Consider the following 19915-nt stretch of genomic DNA (forward strand, 5'->3'; position numbering starts at 1 on the left):
ACAATTACAGCTACTTATTCAAATATATAAATTGGTGATTGTGCCCACTTTACCACCTATTTCATGCCCAAAACCTTGTTGGGCAAGGCCAATTGCAAGTGGGTTATATGTACATGAACCCTCCTCTCTGGATTCCAAGTGTCAAATTTGTTGCCCAAGGCTAGTTAACCCTTGCACATCTACAGCTACTTATTCAAATATAGAATATCTGGTCCCTGTGCCCACTTTACTACCCTATTTCATGCCCAAAAGCTTTGTGGGCCAAGCAAAATACAATTAACATTTTTGGAACAGATACCATATTTTGTTTATTCAATGTAAGCTTATTGATTCTATTTGATAAAAATGTTGTAATATAACATGTTCTGAATAAGAAGCTGGAAAATGAATAAGCAGCTGGAGCTCGAATAAGAAGCTAACTTCAGCCTCGTGCTTACATACATGCATGTAAGTGTGTGTAGGTGTGTGTGTGTGTAGGTGTGTGTGTGACCTGCCACCTGCAGGACAAAGTTTAACTTCCTTGTGTCTCGTGGAAATCCTGCCTAGAAGTGACGTGAGAGTGGGTTATTCACACCATATATGACAATTTCCTGCTGTAGTACTCGAGGTCCTACGTCTGACTATAGCTGGGCGTCTTCCAGACCCTCTCTCTTGTTATCCAGATTAAAGCGTGACCCCTGACTTCAGCCATGACAAACCGAAAAGGTAAGAACTAGAGTGTTGTGCTGTGTCACACCCCTTCTAAGGAGGAGATTGTAACTACGGCTGCAAGCTGTCATGTGGCTAAGCATATGTAATACTAGAATGAGATGAGTGTACAGGAATGAGTGTATTATTTAGGAATGCATACTATTTGTTGCAGAGGTACATTTTTTCAACCTAAGACAGATTTAGTACTAGGCACTTAAGGTATGATTGCATGTTATGAAAATAGCGTGCAGATGAGGCATTCCCATGTGATCATTTAATGCTCCTGCTTTCCCCACAGCAGGCAAGGAATATTGTGGGGAATTAAAGTGAGTGTGATGGTGAATAGTATCAGTCGGCTGCAGGCCACCGGAGAGAGAGGAGGGGGCCCCACACGGGGAGTGCACATGGGCCCCCTTCTCTCTTAGGACGCCCCTGAGCAGAAGCCTAAGGTTAGCTGTACAGACCGCAGTCCCCATTTTTAGCAATGGGAACTATGGGCCTGATTCAGAGCCGTTCGCTATTTGCGGACGGTCGTTCCAAAAAAGGGGCCGCTATTTAAATTGAGCGCTCGCTCTTTGCGGTTTGTTGACGCCTCTATGTCTGAGCAAGCGAACGAAAAATGCGCTCGCTATTTTGTAAAGACGCCCCTTTTGCCGTTCGCATCACACGTCATCTCCGGTATTTATTAGATCAATCGGGAACATCGAAACGCATCTGAACTGCTCGCAGTGCTTGTGGTAGGTTTTTCCTACCGCAATCACTGCGAGCAGTTCAGGCTAAAAGACAACCAAGTAACGTGGTCGATGGCGCTCCTTTACTAATTATACACTCCCATTAAACGCCCTTTTGACCGTTTGGCACGCCTGCGTTCGGATCTCCACTCCCCCGTTTTCAAGCACCTTCCCCTGTTACCTCCCACAAACGGTACATTTTGTCAATCAAATTAGCAGGCACTCACTGTTTTGAGAGCGCACGATTTCCGACCGCAATGACTGGTTTGCGCATGCGCATTACGACCCATACGCATGCGCAGTTGTGCGAACATCGCTCATAGCGAACGAGCGGCCGCTTACGAGCGGCTCTGAATCAGGCCCTATGGTCTGACCCCCTAGGTACCAAACTCGGAACAGTGAAGCAAAGCTTTTTTAAGTTTGGCCCTGTAGGTTTACGTCATCCTCATATGGCGTAAACCACTTTATTCTTATGGAGGCAATCTTGCGTAAGCAGGGCCGGCTCCTGACATGTTCTGTCAGTGCGGCACCGGGTTCAGCTGATGAAAAACCCCGCCCTCCACCCACCTGGTGCAGGTATTATTTTATGGTCAGGGGGAGGACGGATGAAGAAGCGGGCTTAGGACGCAGGGATGGAGCGGGTGGAGGGGAAGCTGGGGATGGCGCTGGGTGCAGAGACACCTAGCGCCGGCCCTGCGTTGGAGAGAAATCAAACGACCCATGTCCCGCAGCCTTTCCGAATCTGACATATGTGAAAGACTCCTCAAATATGCATGATAGTAACTCCCTGGGACAGCAGTTCTTGCTACAGCTGTTTCTGTGAGTTACAGTTAGTACATAATGGGGATATTTTCATTCACAATTTAAATATCAGTTGAGATACAGACTGTTAATAATAATGGCAGTGCATTGTTATTAATACATAAGCCTCCAATTGGTTGAAAAGGCCCAGCAGGAGATAGCAAACACTGGCTTTGTGCTGCAACTATTAGCATAAGAGACAACTTCCAACCCAGGGATTTTATTTATTTATTTTACCAATCATTTATATAGTGTGCACGTTCTGCATTGCTTTACAGAGAATATTTGGCCATTCCCAGTGGAGCTTACAAAATATAGGGCCTTATTCAGCAGTGCACGCTAGTGATTATAATCGGGAATCTGCGCAGGCGCATGACCCATTCTGCACATGTGCAGAACGGGTCGGCGATTCCGCACGTAGACTGGCAGCAAACTGTCAGTGATTGACAGTCTGCTGCCATTTGTGGGTGGGGAGGGGGTGGCGCTGGCCTCTCGCTGCCGTTGGGGGGGGGGGGGGGAGAAGCCAGGATCTCTGACGGCTGATGGAGATTTCCTGGCTTCTTCCTCTCATCTGCAGCAATCGGCTGTGTGACCCCATGGGGCACCTTAGCCTGCCGATGTTCCGCAGAGTATCCGATGCTGCATTGGACAACGCAGCTCAGAAACGAATTTGCAAAGCTGAATTCCGTACGTAGCTGAATAAGGCCCATATTCCCTACCACAGTGTGAGGCAGGAATGCTAACCATTACACCATCCGTGCTTCCCAAAATTTGGCAATATATTTGGGCCCCAATGTTACTGCCTGCGATTTGCTTGCAACCTGGTTTTGCCTGAGATTAACAAAGTAATTGTGAAGCAGTGACTCTTGTTTACATTGGCTGCAATACACTGTGGCCCTGATTCAGAGCCAGACGCTCTGACAGAGCACTCGCTCTGAAACAGGGCCGTCCCTCCTACTTTTTGGAGTGGCCTCCTGGCCGCTCACATAGCTGTGGGTGGCCACCCACAGCTATAGCGAGCGGCCAAAATTATGGTCGCGATGGTCAAGACCATCACGACGATCGGGCTTGCGACGAGACCCTTGCAGTAGGGTCTCGCTGCCACAAGCCCTGGAGTGCTTTTGGCTCTATCAGAGCCAAAAGCACTCCCACTGACATCACTAGTGATGTCAGTGTGGCCGGCCCCAGACGGTAGGCGTTCCCATGGGAACGCCTCCGTCTGGGCAGCCACGCCCACCAAAGGGGGCGTGCTGTCAATCACCATCGACAGCACGCCCCCTTTGGTGCGAGACCCTTAATGACGGCTTGGCCCTCGTTATTCGGGTCTCGCGCATGCGCACGACGGAGCCGCCTCAGTCGTGCGCATGCGCACTTGGGCAACATCGACCCGCTTGCGAGCGCTCGCGAGCGGGTCTGAATCAGGCCCTGTGTGTGCACCATAACATCACGATTCCAGTTCAGCGCATGTATACTCTGTAGACCCATACAAAATCGATCTACCTGATAGGTGGATGCACACCTACCAGGCAGTACACTTTTGGGTGCAAAGAGCAATCAATATACACAATCGTGCCGACATTCTGGCTGCCCCCTCTGGGAGGGGATGCAATTGGAAAACCGACTGTCTTAATCCCGACAGCCAGCTTCCTGATTGCTTTATCCTGGCGTGGGATAAATGACCAGCGTCTATATCTAGACGCCTGTCATTTACCAGATGCCGGGAGACTGACGCCCGGCATCCCGATCGAAGGGATCCCTGGCGCCGCCAGCGGACAGCCGCGGGGGGGGAGGGTTAAGTTTAGGGCACCCGGGGGGGACTTAGGGTTAGGAACCCACCCAGGAGGGTTAGGGTTAGGCTAGGGGGAGGGAGGGTTAGGGTTAGGCACCCCCAGGGGGGACTTAGGGTTAGGCACCCCCCCAGGTTTAGGCAGCGGGGAAAGGGGGGGTTAGGGTTAGGCACTTATTACAGGGGGGATTAGGGTTAGGCACTTGGGGGGGAGGTTAGCGTTAGGCACCCCTAAGGAGGGTTAGGGGGTTAGGTTAGGTTAGTAGATACTTACCTTAGGGACGATCGGGATTTCCAGTGCTGTCGGGCTTCCGCCGCCAGGAACTCTGCTTCTGTCGGCCTGCCGCTGCCTGGATTCGAACTGTCGGCCACAGGGCTGGCGGTATTTCATACTAATTCCCTCTGAGAGGGAGCAGCCAGATCGTCACAGCAGGGGAGGGGTCGCGGCCCGGGATATTACCTGGCAATTAGGGGGTGTGGTCACGTGATCGCATCAGTTTGGCCCCGCCCCCGCTACACAATTCCGAGATTACTGACATTGTGAAGCAGGGGACAGGTCATGATGACGCGATTCAGCGCAAATCACGGCATCGGACCCCACCTTTGCGGGGGTTTGTGTGGGGATTGTGGGGGGCCGGAGGTGTCGACGGGAGTCCGGGAGGTTTGCCTGCTTTTCCGGGGGGCCTGGAGTGCCACCCGATTTTCGGGAGGCTCCTGGCCGATTCGGGAGAGTAGACAAGTATTAATGAACTGTCCTGATTTAAATTGGACAACCTAAATTTAAGAGGACTGTCATATTGTCATATGGGTTAGAACTCTTGTCTCAGTTCTAGAATGGTTGAGAGATGTATGCTGTTAGTGGATGTCACTTCAATACAGCGAATACCAGTGGCAGATGCTCTGCATTGAAGGGGTGTTGGAATAGGGCAGAGGGTGGCCCAGCAGCTCTGAAGCACTAGGCATCCCCCCTAATTATGTGGTGCACCTTGATGTTCCATAATCCCACCTCCATTCAGTGCACGCTGATTTGATGAATTACATTTTAAAATTAGTAGGTATATATACACCAATCAGCCATAACATTAAAACTACCTGCGACACCCTCCCGTGCCGCGAAAGCAGCTCTCATCTGTCGAGGCAAGGACTGCCCAAGACCTCTGATGGTGTTCTGTGGTATCTGGCACCTAGACAGATTATTTAAATCCTATAATTTGTGAGGTGTGGCATCCATGACTTGGATTTATTTTTCCACAGATGCCCGATCGGATTGAGATCTGGGGCATTTGGAGGTCAAGTTAACACCTTGATCTCTTTGTCATGTTCCTCACACCATTCCTGAACAATGTTTGCAGTGTGGCAGGGCGCATATCATTCTGAAAGAGGCCACTGCCATCAGGTAATACTATTGCCATGTAGAGGTGTATGTGGTCTTCAACAATAGGTAGATGGTACGTGTCAAAGTAATATCCACATGAATGGCAGGACCCAAGGGTTCCCAGCAGAACATTGCCCAGAGCATCACACTGCCTCTGACGGCTTGCCTTCTTCCCAGAGTGCATCCTTGTGCCATCTCTTGGGAACGCCTCCGTCTGGTAGCCACGCCCCCGGCTTGCCCACCAAAGGGGGCGTGCTGTCAGTCACCATCGACAGCACGCCCCCTTTGGTGCGAGACCCATAACGACAGCTTGGCTGTCGCTATGCGGGTCTCGCGCATGCGCTCGACGGAGCTCCCTCCGTTGTGCACATGCGCATTAGGGCACCATCGACCCTGCGCTCGTGATCGGGTCTGAATTACGGTAGGCCCTGAGTGTTCACTTGCTGCCTAAAACTGGGTACACATTAGACGATATATCTTTTTGACATGGATCGGAAAGATATATCGGGCACATTGTCTAATGTTTACTCGCGATTGAGCACTCCCTTTTGTTGTCAGTGACATTGGCCCTCATTCAGAGCCGCTCGTAAGCGGCAGTACGCTCGTTCCGAGCGATATTTGCACATCTGCGCATGCGTACGGTTTTTAGTACACATGCACGAACCAGTCAGTGCGGCGGAAAATCGTTTGGTCGCTATATAGCGAGTGCCTGCTAATTTGAGTGACAGAATGAGGCGTATGTGGGTGATAACAGGGGAAGGTGCTTGAAAAGGGGGAGTGGAGATCAGAACGCAGGCGTGCTTAAAGGTCAAAGCGGGCGTTTTATGGGTGTGCATAATTAATACAGCAGCGTCATTCACCACGTCACTGGGTTATTTTATAGTCAGAACTGCTCGCAATATTGTGGTTGAAAAAACCAACCACAAGAATAGCGAGCAGTTCATACGCTGTTCGATGTACTCGATTAATCTAATAAATAGCGGACATGACGTATGATGCGAGCGGCCAGGGGGCATTTTTATCAAATAAACGAGCGTATGTTTTGCTCGCTCGTTCAGACATGGAGGCGGCAACAGACCGCAAAGAGCGAACGGTTCATTTGAATAGCCACCCCCTTTTTATGAACGAGCGAGCGCTAATTGCGAGCGGCTCTGAATGAGGGCCATTGTCACATCTGCATATCTACACAGCGGATGTGATGATCCTGCGGCCAACGTCTTGTTCCTGGATGCGGCCACTGAACAATGGGGGTCATTCAGAGTCGGTCGCAAGCGATGAGCGCTCGCAACCGACTCGATGTTGCCCCACTGGGCAAGCGCACGATGGAGCTGGCTCCGTCGCGCACATGCGCGAGACCCGGCTATCGACGGACGCTCCGTCGCTAGGGGTCTCGCAGCAGACGTGGGAGCTGTCGAAGGTGAGTGACAGCTCGCCCCGTTTGGGAGGCAGGCAGGGTGCGTGCCTGCCCAAACGGAGGCATTCCCGCCGGAACGCTTGACGTTTGGGGGCGGCCCCACTTACATCAGCAGTGATGTCAGTGGGGAGCTTCCTGCTCGATCAGAGCAGGAAGCTCCCTGGGGCTTACGAGTGCCCAGACCCAACCTTAGGGTCTGGTTGTAAGCCCCGATGGTCGCGATGGTCTTGATCATCGTGACCATCACCCATGTCGGTCGCTAGAGCTGTGGGTGTTAACCCACAGCTTAGCGATCGACAAGGAGGCGGTCATTCAGGATGCAAGCGGCCACCCTGATTCAGTGCGACCGCTTGCAACTAACGACCGCCTCTGAATGAGGTCCAATATATCATCCTCTGTGTACGGGCAACCAATGTATCATTATTCGGTTGCCCCATCGGCCACGATCCAGGATTGTCTAATGTGTACGCAGAATTATATATCCCACCCTTTGACAGGTGCCGTTGTTATTGACTTCACCTGTCAGTGGTTTTAATGTTATCACTGACGGTGTACATAAATATGATATATACAGTATGACAGTATGTGTGTGTAAATAATATATATATTATACACTGATATAATAGGGCGCTGTACTGTGGAGAAACTCCATTGTAAAATTACTTGGGGACAAAACCGTCCCTAACCAATTTGGTGTGCTAGACAAGATTTTGGCTGGTGCCCCTTAGCAGATAATCCCACCACCAAGTTTATTGTTGCATTTTAATATGAAAATGTGCACGCCAATGAATTCCTTAGTATTTCCTTTCAAACCCAACCAATTTGAATATAAATTAATTTAATGTAGATAAACACTACTGTTCTCCCCCCACAGCACCCCACTCTGCAAAATCTCCAACACCCCCTCACCCAGCATCCCTCTCCCAGCACATCATCCATCACCTTTCACACAGAAAAGCATCCCTCTCCAGGAACAGCACCCATCATCCCTCACCCAGCACAGCACTCCTCATCCAGCACCCCTCTCCCCTCAATGCACAGCACCCATCACCAAGTACCCCTCTCCCAGCACAGCACCCATCACCTGGCTGGCTGTGCACAGCACCCCTCACATCATCCCTCTCCCTGCTCAGCACCCCTCATCCAGCACCCCTCACACAACATCCCTCTCCCTGCACAGCACCACTCATCCAGCACCCCTCTCCAAGCACAGCACCCATAACTCCTCATCCAGCATCCCTATCCCATTACAGCACCCATCACACAGCACCCCTCACCCAGCACAGCACCCCTCATCCAGCACCCCTCTCCCCTCACTGCACAGCACCCATCACCAAGTACCCCTCTCCCAGCACAGCACCCATCACCTGGCTGGCTGTGCACAGCACCCCTCACAGCATCCCTCTCCCTGCTCAGCACCCCTCATCCAGCACCCCTCACACAGCATCCCTCTCCCTGCACAGCACCACTCATCCAGCACCCCTCTCCAAGCACAGCACCCATAACTCCTCATCCAGCATCCCTATCCCATTACAGCACCCATCATACAGCACCCCTCACCCAGCACAGCACCCCTTTCCCAAAACAGCACCCATCATCTGCCTGATTGTGCAGTGTTTGGTCTAGCGGGTCAACCCAGAATTGCGCTTTGTGGGGGTGGCTGGCACTGGCAGGCTGCAGGGAGAGGAGTCAGTGCAGGCGCTCTGCCTGCTGGACTCCACAAAGGCCAATGGGAAGAGGAGCTGCTGCAGCTGGGCATGTGCAGCAGCCCTTGTCCAGCTGCCATTTTTGTTGTTAACCACTGCCCCCATTGACTGTCTTTGCTCCCCGGCCTGTTTTTAACTGGCAGATCGGAGCTGAGAGCTCCGATTGCGGTAGTTCGCCAGTAAGGTAGCCGCGCCCGTCAGAAGAGAGAGTGTCCCAGCTGCCCACATCCAGCAGGTCCCCACAGTGTGCCCCAAACCTCCGCTGGCGTCGGCCTTAGACCTTCCAATGCCCTAGGCATTTGCCTAGTTTTCCTGTGCCAAGGGACGGCTCTGTTTGGGTGCATTAAGTGCTTAGATATACATTTTAATAGACCAAAAGAGCAAAATTATATGTAATCTTATCACAGAGGAGTGAAATACCCTTTGTCATGCACAATTTAATTTAGCCAGCTTTCACATGTGTATAATAAGACTACTGTACACTGAAATGTAGACATGTAACACTTTGTAACACATTTCAGGCCATGAAACCATGCAGTAATACTCACATGCAGAGTCCAGTTTCAGCCACTCCCTCTCTATGTTTAATACTAGATACAGGTGATGTTGCAATATGTGAACAATACATTGATGTAGTTTCTAAAGATAGAAAACTCAGTCCTTGATAAATAAAATATTGATTATTTAACAATCTGAGTTCCCTTGAATAAAAAGTACATCTACATGAAGGAAGTGTTGTGTATATATAGCAATTATGCATATAACACTGAAGACATCAATTATGAGTGAGTGGGGCCAGTTGCTCACTCCCCTCGTGGCCCAGTCTCGTTCTGGACTTGTGGAGTTTTGTATACAGCTCTATGGGGCTGTGAACAACAATATGCAAGTCCAGTGTTACTGTAAGTGCGGCATTTAGTTGTACTTACTCGCAGGAATGACTATGTCGCACCTAATTGAATTGAACATATTGATTAAAGATTTATCCAATCTGCTATCTCCCTTCCCAATAATGGTCTTATCAGTATCAGTATAGAAGAGAGGAGACCCAGGTGAACCCCATTTTAGCACAGACTCCGTAATTGTCTATTTATTTATATTGTTGGGACTGGTGGTGTGGTTAAATATACCAACGTTTTTTGTTTATTATGTAATTTTACAGTTTTCATTTGCAACATTCTATGGTGTGTATATGAATCACCTGAAGAACATGTGCTACTTTGTATCTACTTGTATCTACTTCTTACTCCCCACTAGGGCACCTAACACTTGGTTGCTTTGCTCTGTTGCTTATCTGGGTGTTATGGTCGCTAATGTAGCAATGTATATTATCCATGTCCTGGTCTTGTATTGTATTGTACTATAACGGGGCTTATCCATTACATGACTTTGTGAGTAATCCGACCAAGATCAGGGGGTTTTGTTCGCATTGTCCACAAAGTCGTGTAATGGATAGCCGGCAAGGACCAGTGATGTGCTGGGTCCTTGCCGACCCTGACTATCTACTGAACATGCCCGTCAACCTGACGACGATAGTGAGGTTCGGCATGTTCAGAGATAGGAGGTCGGACTCCTGCACTGAATGACGTTCAGTGAACGCTGTTCATTGCGGGCACCGCACCCGCGACCTGAAGGTCTGCGCGCTAGACATTCAGTCTTTCAAGTCGCCTAGTGGATAGGCCCCTTAAGTCACTGGTCAACTTATTTGTTTTTGTACTTTGTAAAGTGCTGCGGAACACTTGTGGCACCATATAAATAATTGATAATAATAATAGTAATAATATACAAGTATTTTGGACCCATCATTAGCCGTTTGGCTAGCTGTTGTATCTGGCTTCACTGAACTTTAATTTACTCTCTCCTCCACTTATTTTTCATCGCACTCTCTTCCTCCTGTCTTTTCTGTCCTTTCTTCCCACCCATCTCTCACACTTGGTGGAATGAGATGCATACCAGTTAGAATAAGATCAATCTGGCATTGGTGGGAGCCTGTGAGAGATGGGTACTCGGGTGACACCATCTGACTCTCACTGCATGTCAGGGCAAACGTTTAGTAGGATCTTATATAAATAAGGGCATTATTATTTCATATTATTATTTATTATTTATTTCCTTTTTTGCTGATACTGACTTTTTATGATAATATATATTTATTACATGGCAATATTCTGGCAATCGATGGTTTATGGCTGATGTTGAATACTTTTACCATCGATGTGGGAGAACCAGATGGTTTCCCTCCATCGAGGGTAAAGCATAACCAAATTTTTTTTTTTATGGAAGGTGCCGGAAAAGGAGCATAGCTCCGCCCCCAACACCCATGAAGTCCCGCCCCCAGGTTCTGATTGGCCCACGGGCCAGTCATTTAAAGAACAGGGATGACCATCGGTTGGTGAAACCTTCGATGGTCATCTATTGCATAGTTGGTCACTATTGATGGCTATTTGCAAAAAATGCCATAGATGGTAACCACACCGATGGCTATCCCTAGGCAATATTCCACCAACAGTGGTACTTTTCTTTTTACCTAGATAATAATTAATAGGATTATATTTTTTGGTTTTGGTTCTCCTCTGTTATTTTATGTGGCATGCAGTACCTATCTCTAGTCACTAGTTTTCACTGTTGCAGTTGTTGCCTGCAGAAAACTTTTTCACTCAAGAAGAGAGATTTTTTTTTTTAATCTTGGAGAGAGATCAAGTACCAACCAATCAGCTTCTATGGAGTGTATTTACTAAAGTGCGAGTTTTGAGAAGTGATGTTGCCCATAGCAACCAATCAAATTCTAGCTATTATCTTCTAGATAGTGCTAGGTAAATGTTAAGCAGAATCTGATTAGTTGCTATGGGCAACATCTCCACTTCTAAAAACCTGCACTTTAGTAAATAAACCCCTTACTGTCCATTTTCTAGCACAGCCTGTAAAATGACAGAAGCTGATTGGTTGGTACTTTATCTCTCTCCAATTTATCTCTCTCCAATATTTGACAAATCTCCCCCAAGATCTCTTTGTATACAGCTTTAGAAACTGTGATAGTATAACATCTACAATGACTCTGGTTATTAGCATTAGTCTCTGTACAAAGTGAACTGTAGTACAAAGATTCTTTGGTGTTTCCATCTCCTCACTAAAGACCACCCTGATATAGTGATGTAGGATGGTGAAAGAGATCGTAAAATTATTCCTTGTCTCTTGTATTACATCAGTTGCTGTTTCTGTCATTGAATCTTTTGGGACACAAAGCTGTATACAGGTCTGACCTACATTATCATGTGGTAGTTCATAAGTACATCATACTCAGCTCCTTTGGTATCCGGATTTACAACAAATGTCTGATTATTATGTGTCATGGTACAGCAATACCTATGAAATTATTACTAGTAAACCAACCCCCACAGCTCTGTCCCGCAAGTCTTCTCCCCTGCTCCGCCCTGCCCTGCTCTTTCATACTTATCAAGTTCCTGGCTCCTCTACTAAGTCTATCCCATCTCCCTCGCAAGGGGAGCCATTTGGGCTCTCACGCTGCTCCCACAGTGGGCGCATTCAGGAGGCGGGACGACCTTATAAAATGATATAGATTACCCACTAGGGATACACATTTAAAGCTATTTTCCTTTCTCTTTCCTAAATCAGGTTTAGAATTTTATACATCACATTTTAAAACAGTACAACTTGTATCTTAAATCTACCATAGAGTTGCAAGTTTTCTCTAGTGTTCATTTGATGACATGAGGCCACTTCTGAGCTTTTTACCCAGGGCCTACCATTGTCTTTAAGCACTGCTTGTCCTGTTTTATTTTTCCAAAAGAAGACCAGTACCTTGACATAAATTTACAATCCACTTTTATCTTCCCTACCATTTATTAGACTCTCTACTTTCTCCTAAGACTAATTAGCTTTCAATGGGGCGGGGATTCAATTGATTTTTAAGGTGCGCTAATTAATCAGCGCCCAATGTTGCAATTCAATTGTTTTTGGGCGTCCATTAATTATCACGCTATTCGCGCCCAATCAGACCGGGTTTAGCTGCGTAAAGCGACTAAACTCTTCTAAAGTCCTAGAGGGTTAAGATTAGTCACTGGGGGAGGTTATGGTTGGGGTACAAGGGAGGTGAGTTTAGGGTTGGACACCAGGTGGAGGGTTAGGGGTAGCGATTAGGGTTATGGATAGGGTGAGAATACTCACCGGAACCGCTGCTCCTTGAGATGTCTGCGGTGGAACTGCTGCAAACGTGACCGCTGAGACCTTGTAGCCGTGGCTAGAGACGCCGGGAGCAGGTAAGTCACCGCTAGACCACAAGGGACTGTTTGTCGAAATTCTATCATGTTGACATGTCAGCAGTGTCTACATGATGAATGTCGACCTTATATACCACACCCGTCCCACATGACATATGGACATAAAATAACCTGTTTCTAATTTGAATTAACTGCATGTGTCTTAGTAAAACCTGCATTAATTACATGAGAACATTGTGTCACAGAACTTGTCACATTGTAGATTGATCAGTTTTCTGTTTTTTTTCTTCATTTCCAGGAAAGGCAGTTTCCCAGCGTTCTTTCTAAAATCTACATAAGGATATACAATAATAACAGCTGGAGGCTTTGCCCTCTGTTGATGCGTTATTCAGAAGCATTACATTTTCTGTAGTTGGCAGGATGTTATACTGATTCCGTATGTCATGCTGCTTTTCGGAAACCTACAGTACTTTGTTAATCCTTCTCTGACACAGTGTTAGCTCTTTTTTATACTGGCAAACATCGTGCTTGTCAATGTATTAACTGATGCAAGTGTAATCTTCAAGGAAGTAACACTGTATTAATCCATTTATACCTGTAAAATAGCAGCATGCTTTAATTTAACTGTTGTGCATATTAGGGGACGTAGAACACTTAATTTACATAACGAGCAGAAACCCATTGATTACTTCACTTATCACATATACTAGAAATAACACAAGTTATACTGTGTACTAACTTGCATAACTGAAATACATCTCTTTAACCAGGAGCTATTGCCTAAACATGACATTAGCCTCTTGCCTGGCACTAACCTATGAGATGCGACCGCAGCCAGGAGTAATGCGACCGCAGCCAGGAGTATGTCACCTGACCAGGTCGCATCTCCTGCGTTAGTGCTGTCTCTCCGGATCCCCGTCTGTAAAAGAGGAAACACATGTGCAGAACAGATTTCCTCCTCCTACTCAGGCATCCTGGGAGTGATGTTGCAGCCTGTGACTGAAGACATCACTCCCAAAATCACACCCCAGAATGCTGTGCAAACAACACTCCAGGGTGCAGCAGCCTAACCTAAAAGTGTGAGGATGGGAACATAGTTTCCCTTCGTGAACAAATATGCTGAGATCAGCTGCAGCAGAGGGGACTGATGATCAGCCCCCCTGCTCCACACTCCGCTGCACTCCAATAAGGTGAGGGGATGGGGATATACCATGGGGGAGGGGGGTAATGGTGGACGGTCATCTTTGGCACTGGGGTGGGGGGAGGCTTATGCCCCAATAAAAAAAATGTTGGGCAGGGGGGAGGATATATTAAAAAATAAAAATGAATGTGCTGTGACACTAAAGACACTAAACAAAGGGGGCCTATTGTCATGGAGGGTGAGGGCCTATGGACACGGGGGGTGCAAAGCACCCCCAGGTATGTTTAAAAAAACAAACAAATATATTTTTAAAAATAAATTTCAAAGTTTATTAAATAAAAAAACACGACAATTTTTGAGTGCGTTTTGTCAAAAAAATAAAATAACTGACATTGGGTTTGTTTATGCCTCGGGTCTCCTATCTATTCCATATGGATTGGCTGGCGATGTCGACCAATACAGAAAGCAAAGTGGAATTTTTTAATATTTGGTTGCCATATATACATACTCTTACCACCCCTGTCAAATACTCACTTCGCCGGTCATTCGCTTTGACTTTCTGGTATAATCTAGAAGCGCTCTCCTTAGGACACCTTCCATTCTGAAGTATTGTTATCTCAAGTGTAACCCTCGGTGCCTATAGTGGCAAGATGGATTATAGAAAGGCATATCTATTCTTTCTTTTAAGATTTATGTTTATGGATTTCTCGTGTGCGGTTCTGTCACATCGGATGTTACTTAGGCCCGTATTCAATTGCAGGCAAAAAGTCTGGCACGTTTCGCCTGCCGGACCTTCCGTCTGCATTGCGTGTTTTTGGAGAAAACACTTTCCGCGCACGCGCACGCTTTTCGCCCTATTCAATTCCAAAGTGAAACTCTAACAGGCAAAAAGTGTTGGCAGAATTGGGAAAATCAGCCTGACGCCCCCCAAAAGATGTACTAACATTGGGGATCAATCTAGAAGTCTCCGATTAGCCCTACTGAAGCTATTTGGGGCACTTAAGTGCTGTCAATTACTCCTAAAAAGCATCTTTGCACAAGTGGTGAAGAATGGCATTTAGCAGGTTTTTTTCGGTGAAAATAAGTAGTCCCAGCAACTTTGGGGTACTTGAAAATGGGTGCAAGCATAGTTAAAAATCATTAAAGTCAAGCTTTAAAATGCGCCAAAAAAACACACCTTCAGCAAACACCTGCATTCAAAAAAAACACCTCCCCCATACTTGCAGACACCCCAAAAGTCTATTTAGCTAGTTTTTGCGTTTGTACCACATTTTTCTTTTTGGCCCCCATTTTCAAAGTCATTTATGGGGTATTTTCTTTTTAATTTGTTTTGTGTTTTTTGATGCAGTTATCCTTTGGGGGGCTGTTCAAAGGGTGCAGAGTGGTTTCCGCACCTTTGTACCCCAAAACCAAAATTCTGCACTTTTTTCCGCGGGGTATTCATAGGCGAAACTTTTCTGCCTATTACATTGCATTGCCTGTCCGCATAGTGAATAGTCTTTGCAATTGAATGGGTGGGAAAATTTCCGCCTGGCGAAATGACGTAATCGGCAAAACTTTTCCGCCGATCGCGGCTTTTCGCCTGCAATTGAATACGGGCCTTAATGTACTTGTGTATATGTTTTTTTCTGCTCCAATTATACTGTTTTATATATATTTTTGTTTCTCTAACTATGATTGTTTTTGAAAGATACAGTTCTTCAATAAAATATTGTAAAAAAATAAATTGTTAATTAGTGGTAAATATAAAGTACTATAACTTGTGTTATTTTATGTGTAGATTGACACTCCTTTTATAACAATGATTTATTGTACCTTTGTGTAATAAATGTTAATTGAAAAAGATGTGGGATGAAGTCAGGAAGCCGACAGTCGAAATGCCGACCACCGGCTTCCCGACTGTCAAATCTCGGCAGTGTACTAATGACAGGTGTCGAAATCCCGATGTCTGTCATTAGACCTACGCCGGGAGCCTGACGCCCGGCATACCGAACGAACGTAAGCCAGGTGCGGACAGCTGTGGGGGGGAAGCATTAGGTTTCAGGGCTCCCGGGGGGACTTAGGGTTAGGCACCCTCCCCAGGAGGGTTAGGGTTAGGCTAGGGAAAGGGGGGGTTAGGGTTAGGCACCCCAGGGGGGAGTTTAGGGTTAGGCTTCCCCCAGGAGACTTAGATTTAGGGGGGATGGGGGGGAGTTTAGGCACTTAGCGTGGGGTTAGGGTTAGGCACTACAGGGGGAGGTTAGGGTTAGGCACCCCTAAGGGAGGGTTAGGGTTAGGGGGGGTAAGGTCAGCATTACTTACCTAAATCCGCTATCGGGATCTTCACCCATGCCGGGTTTTCAGTGTCGGGATTTTAACCGCTGGCCATGCGGCTGGCGGTAATACATACTGATTCCACAGATGTACTGTATGTAGTTTACTCTACAAATAATCCTATTTTCATGTTTACATTCACAAATAATAATATTTTTATGTTTACATTCATTGTTATATATGGAATCTGTCAATGAACTAGACTTGTATAGATATAATATTGTATTATTCAATTTTAATGGAACAATTAACACAATGTTCAAGGGGTTTCGGGCAATGCTGAATGCAGATTCCCGATTATCATGAATCTGCGTGTGCCCAGAATGGGTCCTGCGCAATCATATGCAGCCCCTTCTGTGCCTCATTGACAAGCAGAGACATTTAAGGGGTGGTGCGGGGGTGGGGTCAGCTGGCATTCCCGGAAATGGGGGCGTGTCCACCCATTTACCAGGAGTGGCAAGCCGGCCAGCATGAGTAATCCTTCCACCATCGCGACCATCGACCATTGGGATCACAAATGCAGCAGGGGGTGTCATACACCTCCTGTTGCATTTGCATATTCACAATGACGGAATTGCAAAGCTGCCTGCTTGCAGCTTTGCAATTCCGATCCAACCTGAATCAGCCCCCAAATCACTTAGTAAAATGGTTGAGCACTTCCTTGGAATTACACCGCAATAACCATATGGGAGGCACTAAAGAAATATACTAAACATATTCTTTTCAGAAGATAGCTAATTTCAGTAAGCTGTTATTTTAATAGTCACTATCTGGCAGAACGGATGTGAGTAACAGGAAACGGAATTTGTCTTACATGCAGATTGAGTCTTAAGTCCATTTTCTGCATAGGCAGATAGCACCTATTGCTCCTGATCCAACTCTGCTGCATTCAACACTGTTGAACAATCACTTCTCGTATAAACACTGTGTTCCCCAGCTCTTCAGGACACTGTACTGTACACTGAAATGTGTCATGTTTATAAAACCGCTACTTCAGTGTTTTTGTTTCTTTGCATCCACCTCCTCTTTGCTTTCTCTTTCAATAGAACCACAGGCTTCATGCTTGCCCTCTCCTATTATTTAGCTAGACCTCCTCTCTCGGAAAACACATAAGTCACTCTTTATTTCAGTGGACGGATTCCCAAATTTATCTTTAATTTTTAAATCTCTCACCATCCTTGTTGCCAGAGGGCCTGATTCAGAGGTGCACCGTGCACGCACCGATTTCAGTTGCAACAGGCCATTGTTTTCAGCCTGCGCATGCGTCCAACTCGCAGCCTATGCCTCCCGATGGTTACCATACCAATGGGAATCTCAGAACTAATTTTGACTCAGAGAGAGACAATTCCAGTGGGCCTTCCTGGGTGGTAACAGTGTGAGTGGCTAACTAGACACATCCCACCGGCTGCGGCATTAACATAAAGATGCAGACGCGCTGCATAAGAAGATGCAGTCCCAGCTCTCATTACCGTCCGCCTCTGCGTCAGGCCAGAAAGAGACATGGAGTAATGTGTGCCATTTCATCTTGGATGTCTTCTCACACCTTAAGCTCAATCTTTTACAAACTGATCTCTTCCCAGTCACCAGTAGCTACCTACCTAGCATGTCTGTGTTGCCAATATGATAATAAACCTGTTACATTCAGAAACATGTCCATAAAGAGGATGTACAGCCGGGATGGCTGTCGGGATGCCGGGTGCTCAGAATGCCCGACACCAATCAGAATCCCGCCACCAGCATTCGACCGCTGGCATCCCGATGGTAAGTATTGAGGTTAGGGTAGGCACTAGGGGGAGGGTTAGGCTGTGAGGGGAAGGGTTAGATTTAGGCTACTGGGGGGAGGGTTAGGTTGAGGTTGCGGAGAGGGAGGGGTTGGGTAGTATTCTTGCCTCCTTCTGTTGGGATTGTGACCCAGTTGGGATGCCGGCGTTAGGAGTTTGACCGCCGGCATGCCGTACCCAACCACAGAGTATCTCACTTTTTTGTTTACACATCACTTATCCTGGCCTTTTGGCTGGGATGGATTTTCTTTTATGTTTCCTGCTGAAAGGCCTTATTTTCTACGGCACCAATTTATAAAAACAATTTCCACTGTTTATCAATGCACTTTCTTTGTGGGGGGTTTTTTTCTTACAGATTGTGGGGTACGGTTTCCCTTATTAGTTCCTCTCACCAAGATCTGAGAACCTAAACCGTACTTACCTACTTTGAAATTCTCCATGCCAGGGGAAGCCCTGAGAGAAGATGCAATTTCTGTAATAAGGCCCCGTACCTGTAGCTTCATGTTGAGGGGCGGGGCTAAAACATTTAAGATATGCCATTTTAGCACCGCCCCCTCCCTACAAAATAGAAGCATCCAACCCTTGGTACACAAGCTTATGAAAATCCATTTGCACATCTGCTTCTAGATGGTAATGGGGCTTCAGAAAATGTCTGGAAAATGTCATGCATTGACGTATAATACATTCGTAGGTGCTTAGTGATCCCACATATTTCAGTTATACCCAAGCAATTCCCTCAGTTATTCCTAGGACAAATAAAAGAAGGCAACTCACAGTGTAGTAAAATCTCATATATTTAATAATAAATGGTTAACAACTGCTACATGTGTAAAATCTTTCATACAGCTTACCTGGAATATATTAATGAATGGAAAGTCGTATAATTCCTTGCAGTTACAGTACCTGCTTGATCCATGTACTGAGTGTTGAACCTTTATTAGCAGTTGATCAGTACTATTGATGGTAACAGCAATGGGAGAGGCCTGTTCTGGGTGATTATAGTGCTGCTATGTCTGGCTGTGCAGTACTTTCTTAGAAGTACCTACATACAGTGTTCCTGGATACTATGGCTTATTGTGTCATTTGGACAACTTGTTATTGAGAATAGCGAAACTGATACAATTATTAGGAAAAATACAATACATGTAGCATTTTTTGTTTATGATATTTGGCTCTTGTAAGCATGTACTAGAAAACTTAAATCAGGTCCTAGTGATCGAATAAACAGGGTCTTAGTGTACATGGTGAAAGTGGCATACTGTACTGCTGGACGAAATATGACCCTTGGGATAAGAGCACATTAGTGATGTTGAGGCTGGCGTGACATCAGCTGTTTCGCACTGAACCCACCACTGATGCAGCAAAGAGGAAATGTAATCTGTTATGTAATTGAGGAGATTCCTTAGAGTTGTTTATGTTGATTTAGTGCAAAGTGGTACATTAGAAGTGGATGAGAGGCTTTTAGTAATGCATGGTGACAGCTGTCATCTGTGTACCTTGCATGCTAGTCTGACCTCCAAGATAACCTCAGCTAATATGCTGTATGTGTGCACATTGCTCTTGATCTGTGCAGTCCAAGTATTTACATAGAGATATACATTTACATGTACAGACTAGGGGCCTCATTCAGAGGCGGTCGGAGGATGCAAGCGGTCGCTCAGAAACTGGGCGGCCACTTGCTTCCTGACCGCCCGCCTCTGTTGCGGTCGTTAGGCTGTGGGTTAACACCCACAGCTCTAACGACCGCTCTGGTGATGGTCACGATGGTCAGAGACCATCGCAACCATCGGGGCTTACGACGAGACCCTAGGTAGGGTCTCCCTTGTCGTAAGCCCCGGAGAGCTTCTGGCTCTGTCAGAGCCGGAAGCTCTCCACTGACATCACTAGATGTCAGTGGGGCCGCCCCCAAACGGTAGGCGTTCCCATGGGAACGCCTCCGTTT

General features: G+C 46.7%; 1 protein-coding gene across 1 annotated transcript in view; it reads left to right on the forward strand.

Moving 5' to 3' along the window:
- Positions 1 to 556: 556 nt before the first annotated feature.
- Positions 557 to 19915, forward strand: part of PFKFB3 (6-phosphofructo-2-kinase/fructose-2,6-biphosphatase 3) — a 71201-nt gene continuing 51842 nt past the window's right edge. The window contains exon 1 of the mRNA XM_088468723.1: positions 557 to 705. Within this exon, the coding sequence (XP_088324849.1) occupies positions 690 to 705 (16 nt within the window). The 5' untranslated portion in view covers positions 557 to 689. The remainder of the gene's footprint in view (positions 706 to 19915) is intronic.

Source organism: Taudactylus pleione, unplaced genomic scaffold (genome assembly GCF_031769625.1).
Source record: "Taudactylus pleione unplaced genomic scaffold, aTauple2 ptg000086l, whole genome shotgun sequence".
Taxonomy (NCBI): domain Eukaryota; kingdom Metazoa; phylum Chordata; class Amphibia; order Anura; family Myobatrachidae; genus Taudactylus; species Taudactylus pleione.